This window comes from Danio rerio, chromosome 4 (genome assembly GCF_052040795.2).
Source record: "Danio rerio strain M-AB ecotype USA chromosome 4, GRCz13ab, whole genome shotgun sequence".
NCBI lineage: Eukaryota > Metazoa > Chordata > Actinopteri > Cypriniformes > Danionidae > Danio > Danio rerio.
Genome location: NC_141024.2, coordinates 49,210,593 through 49,223,852, shown reverse-complemented (window position 1 = coordinate 49,223,852; position 13,260 = coordinate 49,210,593). Strand labels below are relative to the sequence as shown.

At 33.3% G+C, this 13,260-nt stretch overlaps 1 protein-coding gene and 1 long non-coding RNA gene across 9 annotated transcripts; one reads left to right on the top strand and one right to left on the bottom strand.

The window, feature by feature from the left end:
• Positions 1-517: 517 nt before the first annotated feature.
• Positions 518-12,056, bottom strand: si:dkey-22h13.5. Of its 7 annotated transcripts, none has more exons than XR_015483686.1 (9): positions 12,007-12,056; positions 10,350-10,486; positions 9,814-9,955; positions 8,192-8,279; positions 6,622-6,750; positions 6,476-6,529; positions 3,441-3,529; positions 3,154-3,327; positions 518-1,567 (listed from the first exon to the last, which is right to left on the bottom strand). It is a non-coding gene; the product is annotated as a si:dkey-22h13.5 (long non-coding RNA). The 7 variants fall into 7 exon arrangements; XR_015483681.1 differs by having other exon boundaries at positions 3,441-3,526; XR_015483684.1 differs by having other exon boundaries at positions 518-726; positions 3,441-3,526.
• On the top strand, positions 3,148-12,871 carry LOC101885251 (uncharacterized). Of its 2 annotated transcripts, XM_087249243.2 has the most exons (14): positions 3,148-3,340; positions 3,455-3,545; positions 3,978-4,120; positions 4,195-4,251; positions 4,603-4,677; positions 6,458-6,541; positions 6,658-6,702; positions 8,069-8,125; positions 8,210-8,287; positions 8,375-8,425; positions 9,488-9,535; positions 9,824-10,026; positions 10,364-10,520; positions 12,657-12,871. In XM_087249243.2, exons 1-12 carry the CDS (start codon positions 3,148-3,150, stop codon positions 9,895-9,897), a joined length of 996 nt encoding a protein of 331 aa, XP_087105369.1. In that variant the 3' UTR covers positions 9,898-10,026; positions 10,364-10,520; positions 12,657-12,871. The 2 variants fall into 2 exon arrangements, with proteins under 2 accessions (XP_087105369.1, XP_087105371.1); XM_087249245.2 differs by lacking the exon at positions 4,195-4,251.
• Positions 12,872-13,260: the final 389 nt, after the last annotated feature.

Here is a 13,260-nt window from a genome sequence, read left to right as displayed (position 1 = left end):
AACACTGCACATTCTGGATGTCTCCCATATAATATGCACCAATTAGTTTACCAAGCTTCAGTTTTATAAAGTTCAATTAAATGTAAGCGTACATGTAAGCAGTGTGATGTAAAGCAGGTCGCACACCAGAAGCGCCGCGACACAGCGCGCACATGACAGTTTAAAGCATCACACACTAGACGCGCACATTCGAATGATATTTAACATTAAACTAATCAGATGCCGCTTTGTAGCGAGGCTGAAAAATGAACTTCGTCCTGTGCCGTGGCGCCGCCGACTTGCAGCACCTGTGTGTGTATTCTGATCGAAACCTATGTTTAGAATTCTAAAATGCATGGCGCTGCGTGGCGCGCTGCGGAGCGGCGCTTCTGGTGTGCGACCTGCTTAAGGGTCTTAAAGTACTGAATTTCAAAACCAATGCAGGCTTAGCATGTTAGGGCAATGCATTGTGTGTGTGTGTGCATTACGGATTGTAAAAAAACAATCTTACTGGACACAACAGGAGAAAAGCCAAAGCCAAGGTGGACAAACAGCTTTATTCAATGCATGTGTTATAAGCATCACTATTGAGGGAACAGTATGGTGGCATTGACAAGCAGCACTGTTGAAGACGGCACTGACTTCTTGGACTGTTTGTCCCATGTTAATGAGACTGAATGCAGTATCATCCTGGCAAGTGCTTCATAAACGAGTCAATCTGACTAGTTCAAGTCCCCTCAATGATGACTTTGACAAGATGGGAAACAGAAAAAAAAAAAAATTAACACATGCATCACTAAATGAATTACTCATAATCATTCACAATTACAATCCGAGTCTGCCAAAAGATACAAGGACAATATTAGGTAAAGTGCGTTCAAAGAGAATAGCCTTCTTTTTGCAAATGAGTTCTCTTTGAACGCACAGGGTCAGTGATATACTTTTGGTTCAATGGCATCCATTTCAAGGGTCCTCTATGACAACATGTACATTTTAAGGAAGATAAAAATTTTAAGTTCCAGGTGAGCATTGATGGTCTTCCTCTCTACAAGAGTTCATTTGCTCAATGCTGGCTCAGTCTAGTAGAAGTTTAAAACTTGGTGCAGGGGGAACATGTGCCAATAGATTTATTGTGGGCTGAAGGTACTGTAAAACTAGCTCCCTGAATAAGTATCTCGAAGACCTAATCTCTGAAATCAAAGAGTTAAAAAAAATGGCTTTGAATTTGAATGACTAAAGTTAACATTCAAGTTTGCTTTTGCAACATGCTTTTCTAAAATGGCCAACCAGGTTACCATGGGTGTGAAACATGTATTCAGGATGGTGTGCACCTGGAAAACAGGATGGCATTCCTCAGAAATGTACCTAGAGTGAGTATGCCCATATACTCTGAAACTGGACCAGGCAAACCATTTGTCTATATTGGCAGAAAGGTTGCAAAGCTGCAAAACATAATTTCAGAAAAGCATGGCATTTACATGGTCTACACCACGTTCAGCAAACACTAACTCCTTTTTGACTATCCCCACGCTTCCATCCTCCACACTTGGCATCTACCTACTGATGTCATGTCAGGACCAATCCATCTCTGCAAGATTGAAAATATTGAAATGAAAGCTTTTTTTAGTCCCTTGCAGAAATTATTTTGTTTCAGTTTAAACTTTACACACATAGTATCTATCTATTTCCACATTTTTTTTTTTTTTACATATACTGTATAGTGCGAGTATAATTATTGTGCAAGATGATATTCTGATCATATTTTTTCCTAGAGCATTTTGAAAATTGTAAACCTTAATCACTACCAGGGCTTGATATTGACTTTTTTTTATCACCAGTCACTGTGGCTTGTAGTTTCCAAGGTTACTAGCCACTTGCCTTTTTCACTAGCCACAATTTTGTTGTTGGGAAAATATATTTTATATGCAGAAAATTGACTTGCAAGCAAAAGAAAGCAGGTGAAAAACAAACCATGTGTGATAATGAAATATTAATCATGTGCACACAGTTAACATTAGGCACATTAATAATCTGTTCAAACAATAGTTAAAGTGGCAATCACTGCTGCTTACAAAGACCTGTTTTTAAATCTAAAGCTCTTGAAAGCAGAAGGACTGTGGATGCACGACAATTACTTTTGTCCAGTCTATTTCAAATAGAATCCATCACACCAGTTTCATTTCCAAGCAGGATTGCTACATGCAAGGAAACGGTAGTGCACAAGTATTTTCAACACTCGGCTCTCAAAAACATCTCTCAGTGAGTAAGAATAGCCTGTGTCTCACAGTGTGTATGATCAAGCTCTCATTTGGTATTCATCTTTTGTTTTGCATAAACACAGTTGTTTTTGTCAATCATGCTGCTTCTCGATTCTGAAATCTCATTTGCTGTTCCACTCATTACTGTGTATATCACTAATTTTGAAAAAAATAAATATAATTTTTTTTAAATCACATTTGCATGCATATTGATAAACGGTAAAAAACTGAAATTATAATATTTAGTGATAAGCCAGCATTGGCCTGGTCAGGACACTGACAATCCTGTCTACTGTCCCAAAAACTGGACCATCCTTATTGTTGAACCCTGCTTTTAAGAAAACTACAATTAAAAAATTATTTTCAACCAGCCAAAGTGGCTAGTGGGAATGGCAGTCTTTACCCGCCACAGCTGAAATCTACCTGCATTTGGTGGTTTGGCGAGTATTAATGTCAAGCCCTAATCACAACTATAACCAATATGTAATATTATATGAAGGCAGAAAGTGAAAATAGCTCGATTCAAATGATCCAAAATAGTTGTCATTACTTTATTTTGCAATTTCTAGTATTGCCTTCTTCTCACCGTCATTTAATAATTTTGCAACTTTTCAGTCCAAGTTATATTTTTACCAGTAAAACACCTGAATTTAAAGCATTTTTACTTTGAGTGTTGTCAGAAAATTATATATCAATAATGAATGATGAATACAAAAGTAGTAGTGGTTCTTAAGATTGATGTGGTCTGGAATTGGTAATATATGCTTGGGAAAAAATGTATCTGAATATTAACTTGCATCATTATTTTGCATGAAATGTATTGTGTATTTGAATCATGCACATAAACAACCGAAATTTAATATGTGTCATTTAACATTATGGGGCTCTAGGTTCTTGCAGCTTAAAAAAAATGTACCTGATAGTGGAGTTCATTCACGAAGGGAGTACCGGACCTGTCGCCAAGTCTTGGTACTCAGAGGGTCACTCGTGGTGGCCTCCATACAAGAAGATAGACAGGGTATTGAGGAGTGTCCGGTTGATGGAGGCACCACAACCAGATAAAGGTTGGACCAAGCATCAGGCCAGAATTCTACACGAGTCAGGTACACAGAAGTACATTGTAAATAAACAATATTAAACAAAGGATAAATTCAATAATATATGACGTTCCATAGACTACTGCATTCATGAATTGTTACATACTTTATTTCTTTCAGCATCTTTTGACAAGATTTCAAAGAAATGGAAACAGGCATGCTACACATCTGACATCTCGGAATCTGAAATGCCTGCTAAAAGAATTCCAAAGTAAGTTGTAAAAACACACATTTTACTTATAACAACAATATTCAGTCTTCTGAAGCTAAACAAAGTTCATGTGAGTAACAAAGGTAAATTTATTTAATTGTAGTATTAAATTCAGCCGCAGTTTTAACATCTCAAACACACTTATTAGGTAAATCAGGTATGTTTAGTTTTAAATGTATCATCAACTGTTTGTTTGTATTTTTTGCAACATGCAAATACACAATTATGCCAGATTTAAACAAGCAAAAGGTTTTGTTATTTTTATTATTATATTTTGTCCATTTCCTAACTTTCCTAAGAATGATGAAAAATTATATTGAACTTATTTTTAATTTTGTTTGTGTTTTCTTCTTCTTCTTACATTTAAAAAACAAGACATTGTTATAATCCAATCATGCTTTGTAAAATTAACTACCCTGATTGTGCTCATAGAAAGAAAATATACACATCAGATGATGAGCCTTGCGATACTCCCCACAAAAAAAAGAAACTAAATAAAGAAAAAAGTCTACCAACACCAAGGGTCCCACCTGCACCAAAAGTTCCAACACCCCCAAAACATATCAGGGCAAAAGGTAAAAATACACCCCTTGTATCACTGCCAGACAAAAGTGTATGTATGATCACTGACAAGTTTTTTTTTTTTCAGGTCCTCTTGTAGGACCTCAGCTAACATCATGTAAAACAATGAACAGTTTTTGCAATTGTAAGTTTTAATTAGTAAAACAGATATTTGATGTTTTAAGTACTTTGTGATATGCTCAAGAATGTTCCTTAATCACAGTAAATTAAATGTAATGCACAAGCTCTTGTGACATGTTGCTTTACCATAATGTTTTCAGCTAAATCCAGTAATATTGCTCTTTTAACATTTTGCAAAAAAAAACTACTGTTATTACATTCATAAATTGAGTATTACATTTTAAGAGCCACAAATAACTTTTAATTGCTAATTAGAAGCAACAGCCCTGTCAGGCTATAAAGAAATGTGCAGTACAATGTAATCTTTGTTTGTGAGACAGATATAACATCTGTTTCATCTGTAATGTTTTAACAGCATTTGTCCGTGACCACCAAAAAGCTACAGAAAAGCAACAGCAGGCCTGTTTTGAAACTCCCTCCACTAGTCAAGGTAACTGGCTTTACATGAATACTGTAACTACAAACTGTAAAAGCTGTTACTTCACAGCATTCATGACTCAAAAGCTGACTCAATGACAGGCTGGTTCATGATTCCTATTGCTGAATAGACATCACTCACCTACAGTTTGTGCACAAATATAAATAAATGTAATATTCTGATCCTATTTTTAATAGAAGTACATTGTACCTCTTCCAAATCAATCTATATATATATATATATATATATATATATATATATATATATATATATATATATATATATATATATATAGTTTAAGTAAAAGTCACTTAAATAATATATACAGTTGAAGTCAGAATTATTAGCCCCCCAGTTTATTTTTTCCCCAATTTCTGTTTACAGAGAGCAGATTTTTAAAACATATTTCTAATCATATTAGTTTTAATAACTTATTTCTGATAACTGATTTATTTTATTTTTACCATGGTGACAGTAAATAATATTTGACTAGATATTTTTTCAAGACACTTCTATACAGCTTAAAGTGGCATTTAAAGGCTTGACTATGTTAATTAGGTTAACTAGGCAGGTTAGGTTAATTAGGCAAGTTATTGTATAATGATGGTTTATTCTGTAGACTATCAGAAAAAAATAAAGCTTAAAGGGGCTAATAATTTTTAACCTTAAAATGGGTTTAAATAATTAAAAACTGATTTTATTCTAGCTGAAATAAAACAAATGAGACTTTCTCTAGAGAAAAAATATTATCAGACATACTGTGAAAATTTCCTTGCTCTGTTAAACATCATTTGGAAAATATTTAAAAACAAGAAAAACTAATTCAAAGGGAGGCTAATAATTCTGACTTCAACTGTATATTATATGGCTAGGAGAAAGTCTAACACAAGCTAACTTTTAAATTGAGTCCACTGGACAAGAAATGCTCATAGGGGAAACTAACATTTAAACATAAGGGGTCACAATAAACTGGCCGAGAAGAAAATAATTTTATAAAATAGGATTTCAGTAATTAAGATGAATAGTTTAGGAAACCCAGTTTGCCAGAGCCAAAACAAGTACAATGTGTCAGATTCTGTGTCAAAGAATGACACAATTTGACTCAATGTATCGATTGTACCCACTTAAGAATCACACGCAGAAATGTTGTAAAATGCCCTGAGACTTTTATAGGCATAGGTTGAAAGGACAAGCACCACTCCCTTTGTATCTGTTTAAAGAATTTATCTTCCAGAAGTTTTCAGTGTTCATTTCAAAATTAATTTCCTATATTGAAAGATTCGTCCGCTTCATCATTGAAAGAGTTAGGTTTGAAAGCATCAGGAACCCTTTAGTCACTGGCAAGTACAATGTTTCAGCTTCTGTGTCAAAGAATGACACAATGGGATACAATGTCTCAAAATGTATTCACTCAAAAATAACCACAAGTTGAAATACTGAAATACACTGAGAACTTCATAGGCATAGGTTGAGAACTGGTCCAGAAGGACAGGACCACTTCCTCTTGTAACTGTTAAAAGATATTATCTTTCAGAATCTTGCAGTAAGTCATCAGAGTTCATCCAGAGTTTAAATCCTTCTCCTATCCTTAAATTTTCATTGTTACTAGCAGTTAAAACCATGAATCCCTTATCACTGTCAATATAACCAGATATCGACTTTCATAATAATTGTGCACAAATTGTATGTTTCATGATCTGCTTATTCTGAATAGACTGAATCTTCTCTGAACCAGGAATTACAATTGAAAAAGTCAAATAACATTTCATAATTGCAAAGAAAATAATTGCAGTTTCAGCTCCAGACGTACCTGTGAGGTTCTGCCAGGAAGTGGAGCACCAAGACACTTGGGATAAACCCCAACCTGAAAATCAAGGTAAAAAACAAAATAAATAATAACAGATTAATTGGTATTTGAAATAAGAACCCAGAAGGAAAATTGCTGCACATACTCACACTAGGTAACTCAACATTTTCTGTACAATCCAACAGAGGATGCATTTTCTGTGCTGCGGCCTTTACAAGACAGAGCACCACGTAAGTTGTATGTCTCACTTCGGGTAATTACGGTAACATTTAATTTAGCTGTATTGTAAAAAAGAAAATGTTTGATTAAACAAGACTGTAAAGCTAAGACTAAAATACAAAAAAGAGAACGCAAATCATTTACAACAGTAGAAAGAGTACCATTTTGTCAAATGTAAAGAAAGCTCAATAAAGACAAAGCTTCTCATATGCAGATCACCAATGCGATACCTGCCTATATTGAAATCTGTTGCATTTAAATTTATGCAAACTACATATATGCCATGCAAGTTCCTATTTGGATTTTACAAATAAATTATATTTTATTTATGCAATATACATTTTAAAATATTGCAAAAATGGCTGTGCTGCTTACAAATATTGTCTTTCAACTATTGGAATTATATGTACAGATATGTTCACACACAAGCACGCACACAGACACACAGACACAGACACACACACTCTGCTCAGCACATATGAGTACACCTCCTTTTGAATTGGAATATTGTCATCTATTTTTCAGTGAACAGAGATAATATTTTTGTTCATTTAAATAAAAGATGTTTATTAAACAGTTATGTGCACTAAAATACAAGTCAAATTTATAATAATAATAATAAATGTAATATTATTTTAAGTTTCTCTTTATTTTTCCTGTATTTTAGAAGTTTTTTGTATATATTTTTGAACCTTAATAAAAATTTATTTAGCTAAATTATTTCCTACTTTACTTTAGTACTGACAAACCTAATGTATATGCACAAATATAATATTGTAAAGCATTCTACAAAAAAAAAAAATATATATATATATATATATATATATATATATATAATTAAATTTAATTATTAAAACCTAAAAATATTAATTAGTAATATAAAATTGACATATCTGTACATATTTGTAATTCCAATTGTTTAACAAATATATAAGTGGTCAATGACAAATATTGTATGTGAAGTCTAAATATGAACTTTTAATTCAATTATTTGTTTTCTATATACAGGGTGATTAAAAAAAGAATACCACAACTTTAAAAATCTGTATTTAATCAAAGAAACATGATGGAACCTTGGGTAAATAATCAGTGTGATGTCCTTAAAAGTTTTTTAGTAGTAAGCAAGTTCATAGATGTTCAATATCACCCCCTTTTCTTTGCAGAGTTCTTGATTTTAAAAGTTGTGGTATTCTTTTTGAATCACCCTGTATATTTACATGCATCAGATTTCTATATGGGTGACCTGATCACCTACATGTTTCTACCATCAAAGATTAAATAAAACAATAATAAAGTATACAGAGGAAATCCTAAACACATTTATTGTATTTTTTGCAACCTTTTTATACTTTTGTTTGTTTGTTTTTTATTATTTAGACAACACATACTCTGTCCAAGATCCAAAGCCATCAGCAGATCAAAGAAAAATGCAGAGTAAGTGTAAAAAATAAATAAATTATATACATTTTATGTAGTGTCATAGTAGCAAATGCAACTTACTAACTTGACCTTTCTCAGCACCAGTTTTTCCAATAAGCATGTCCCATGTAAATGAGCAAGAAGATGCTTGGGGGGACCACCCATCGAGCTATCGAGGTGCAAGAACATTCAATAAAACATACACAGCAAATTAGTTTCTAATTATTAACATGGTAATGTTACATTGTCTGTACAATCACGCAGAAGACACAACTTCTGAGCTGAGACCCTCAAGTACCCAGGCAAGAGCGAAGAGTAAGTAATTTGTTTTTTTAATTGACAGTTACTTCTTATGAATTATTATTATTATGTTTTTGTATACAGTATTTGTAGTTGTATTTATATACTGCTAACCAACATCTATTAATGTAGTTAAATCTTAACAAATGAATTAAATTTCTTGCAAATAAATTAACAATTTGCTAATGCTAAATGCATGATTCAGTGTGCAGTTGTTACGAAGTGTTACCCAAACTTTCTTCCTTCTTGCCGAACACAAATGAAGATATTTTGAAGAAAGTTGGAAACCTGTAACCATTTACTTCCATAGCATTTTCCTACTATAGAAGTCAATAATCACTGGCTTTTAGCTTTCTTCACAATACCTTCCTTGTGTTTAGCAGAACAAAAAAAAAAACAAATGTTTATAACCACTTAATGGTGTGCAAACGTAAGTAAATGTACATCTTTTTAATTTATTTGTAAACATATTAATCAACACTGAATATGAAACTTGTTCAAAGCAACTAATCAATGACATTTTCCAATTTTCTGTGAAATTTTTCATGGTTAATAAGCTGTTTGCAAAACATTATCTAATTATTTCCTTGTAACCTAATAAATACAACACTATACAACAATAAAAAACACTTCGTTAATTATAGTGACAGTAAAAAAACTCACTGTATTCAGAATATTAATGTATTAGAGTACAATATATAATTTATGATTACCTATAAATTACTAGTTTGAAAATTAATTTAAAGCGTTTTGTTAATTTATGCTTTCAATAACTTTGGGGACCTAATGATTTTATATGCACAGAAAAATTCACATAAAAAATATTTTACGTAAAAGCACAGACCAAGAGGGGGTTGGCTTCTGTCTGCTTTTTAAAGTTCAGTTTTATTTCCTCTTAATTCAGTTTTGCAATTTTGCTCTCTGAATTCTGTGAATAGTTTAAGTCATTTTAGCCGTAGAAAAACAATGTGTAATCAGACGAATATAGTTTTTTTTTATTGTTTAAGGTTTCAAGCATATTATTATAATATCCTCATAACATTTTTGTGAATCGTTCAAAAGTGATTTTGCTTGCAGATGCTTCTGGTATCAGCCGATGGAGCTGCATCTCCAGTCAATGCACACGTAAGTGAAATTTAAGTGCTATGTACACTGAAAAAAGTGTTGCATGCAGAGCTGTTGCAAACAATTTGTTTGTGTTGAATTTAAACAAACAAATTAAGTTTAGTAATGTACAACTTAATTTGTTTGTTTAAATTCAGCCCAAATAAATTGTTTACCACCTCTTAACATAAAGAAATTGTGTTAATCCAAGGAATCATCTTTGAATAATTTTTTTCAGTGTATAATAATAATCATTTAAAAATATTTACATATAGTTGAATAGAGATTAACCCACTTACTGTGTTGCAGCTGTGGAGAGGGCAATTTTGGAGAAGCTTAATGAGCTGGACTTGAAGATTACCCATCTAACTTCAGTGGTCTAGTCCCTTGCCCCTCGGTCAAGTGGTCAAATGGTGGTGGACACTGAGGATGACACCTTTCCTATTGAAACAATGGAGGACCTTGAACAACTGGAATGGCAATTAGCTGAAAAACCAATGATGGAGAAGATGGTACGAATATTTAAGATTTAAAGGTTTTACAGCTGTTGTTAAGTAAATCTTTATTATATGGCCAGTTTCACAGGCAACACTTAAAGCTAGTCCCAAACTAAAAATGTATGTGTGAGCTGTGTGATGCCTTACAATATCTCATTGCTATAATTTTTTACCAGATGCACGCTAGTATCGTGCTTATATTTTCTTTCACATGCATTTTTATAAAAGAAGTTTTATATCTAACATTAACTAAGACTTATAGTCCAGACTTAAGCTCATCCTTGTCTGTAAAACTGGGCCATAGTCCTTGCACTTTGTCTGTAAAGATTTAATATTACCTTTTATTTTTAAGATGAAGAGGTTATCCATCAGAGGAGGACAAACTCTGAAAAAAACCATTTGGCGTGTAGCCTCCAAAGTGTTTGGTCCAGTGGCCAAACAGCTCAACTGGTGTGGAAGAGGAGATAAAAGAGGCCTAAAAAACACAAATATTGGGACACTTGTGATAGGTATGTTCAATTGTCTTGCAATGAACGGTTTAGATAATACCTTTAAAGACAGAACTGCCAGTATATCTCTATAGCATGATTACCTTGTACACACATAATATGGTTATCAGTGTGCTATAAGCTTACGAGCTAGCATATGCTATTCATATATTGTAAAATTATATTTAATACACAAGAGTGTTTCAGAAATAAAATTTAGATCATTTTTTTAAGTGGAGAATTGTTCATTCTTGTATATTAGGGCAAGGAGATTAAACCTTAAATCAAAACCTTGATTGATTGAACACTTTACCTCCTTTTGAAATATTGAATCATTATATTATTTTCCAAGTAATTTTTTGTACTTAATCAAGTTCCATTTATTCATTTACTAAACATTTCAGTTTTAGTGTTAAAAGAAAGTTTCCCTAAAAAAATATTTCCAAGTCAAAAGTGGAACTTGTGTCTGGAAAATAGTAAATAATAAAGCAATGTGAAAAAGTACATAATGTGAACATTGCTGTTCACAATAATATTTTAAGTGCGTGTGTGTGCATGCTTCTCTTTACGAAAAGACAGCTTACATTGTACGTTCATTCATTCATTTTCTTTTTGGCTCAGTCCCTTTATTATTTCGGGGTCGCCACAGCAGAATGAACCGCCAACTTATCCAGCATTCGTTTTACGCAGCGGATGCCATTCCAGCTGCAACCCATCACTGGGAAACACACACACACACACACACACACACACACACACACACACAATGGACCATTTTTTTAGCTTACCCAATTCACCCATACCTCGTCTTTGGACTTTGGAAATCGGAGCACCCGTAGGAAACCCAAACGAACACGGGAAGAAATTGAAAACTCCACACAGAAATGCCAACTGACCCAGCCGAGGCTCGAACCAGCGACCTTCTTGCTGTGAGGCGATAGTGCTGATTACTGCACCTACGTTGTATGTGATAACTAGAAATAATAAAAACAAAACCTCAGTCGATTTGATTATGAATATACGCTAAAGAAAAGTGAGTTATGCTTCACAAATTATAGGTCATATAATAATCCAAAAAGAAAATCTGTCATGCCTCTGAATATTAATCACATTGCCTGCATTCGCTTGAGCTTTGCTGAAGTACATGTGGACGGTACATGCATTAAATCGCCACGTGGGGATATATGTCGGTTATGGATTTAGGTTTCGATTTTCGAATAATCTCCCAGCACTACTGTATAATGCATATGTACACTTTTACAGTATTCATTATTTTGCAGTCAATTTGTCGTATGATATTAATCTAATAAATTTAAAGAACAAATTTTCCCGAAATTTAAGTTAGCCCTAATCACCTTGAACTGCTGCTTGGTCCGTTGTCATCACAACGTGTTTAAACATAGCTTTATTCGTCTAAATAAAGTTATTACCTAAATTTACTACAAACAAAGTGGAATAAATATTTTACTGACCACACATATCAATAACAATGAATCAGACTGCTTACCTCAGTATTCCCGCGTGGACTGGTGTCTTCTACGTGCTGAGTGTGATGCTTTGAGGAAACATGCGCAATAGTGATGAAGTTTCGAACACAAAAGAGTCGATTCCTTGAATTTGACCACGTTGTCCAAGTGCATACTAATGCAAGTACACTTGTTTTTGTTGTTGTTATTTTTTCTTTATTTATTTTATGGCGGATTTAAGCTTTTGCACCTCTCGTTTCTATTTGACATCAATTTTTCAAAGCTATAGCTTAATTTATTTGAGAGTAACATTCTAAAGAATATGATATTGATTACATGAGGACGGTGCATGATCGAATAGTAAAAATATTTCCAATCTAAGCCGTATTTCAACAACAAATGAACAGCAAACAAATAAAGGTAGGCTAAACTGATTTAAAAAATGGTGTTAACGATAATTATCTAAAATAGACGATATGCCATTTAGCTAAACGAATTTCAAACAATCATATTATTTCTTCCACTCTATTATTATTATTATTATTATTATGTAGTCAAATGCAATAATTAACATGGTGTGTATTAATTTTGGTCAGATAAAAATAAAAGGCTCACAATAAAATAAAACACCCCCTAAGCCTTCTTAAAACCGCGTTATTTTAATTTCTTTATTTTTATTCTTTTTTAACAGGTGCAGCTATGAGGAACCCCGTGCTTCCGTCTCCAACAGAGGCAGAAGCAGAAAAATATTTGAAAGACTTTCTCCGCTTGGCCCCAGGAAGAATGGCCTCTTAAGCCAGTTGCTATTTTTTATTTATTTATTTGCTGCTATTTGGTTTTGTTTGCTTCAAAAAATATGAATTCTAATCAATTATAATATAATAAAATTCTACAAATAATTCTTCAGCCGTTGAGTTTTTCATTTTAAGTGGATATACTTGAGCTTATTATATATGTGAAGACGGATGTATAATCAGAGTACCTGTAACTGTTATTTATAGCAGTATGAATGAAGGAATGTCTAAATAAACAAATAAAAAAACGACGTCTATGCTACATAAATAAGATGTCTCACAGACCTAACATTCTAAAAATGAACATCTGTAATGCATCGCATAGACGTTGTTTGAATGTATGACAAGGACGTCTATGCGACGTTTTCCAGATGAGCAAACGCCCTGAATAAGACGTCTCCCAGATGAAAACGCGGATGTCCAGCAGACGTCTCTGCGACGCATGTGTGCTATCTGGGAGAGAGAGAGAGAGAGAAAGAGAGCAAGTGAAAAGTAGAAAAC

Bases quoted from the DNA above. Each gene is read 5' to 3' on its own strand.
- LOC101885251 (XM_087249243.2), top strand. From the start codon at position 3,148: ATGTACCTGATAGTGGAGTTCATTCACGAAGGGAGTACCGGACCTGTC. The intron at 6,542-6,657 runs GTAAAAAACAAA...ACAATCCAACAG, and splicing joins ACCCCAACCTGAAAATCAAG to AGGATGCATTTTCTGTGCTG. The intron at 8,426-9,487 runs GTAAGTAATTTG...TTTTGCTTGCAG, and splicing joins TACCCAGGCAAGAGCGAAGA to ATGCTTCTGGTATCAGCCGA.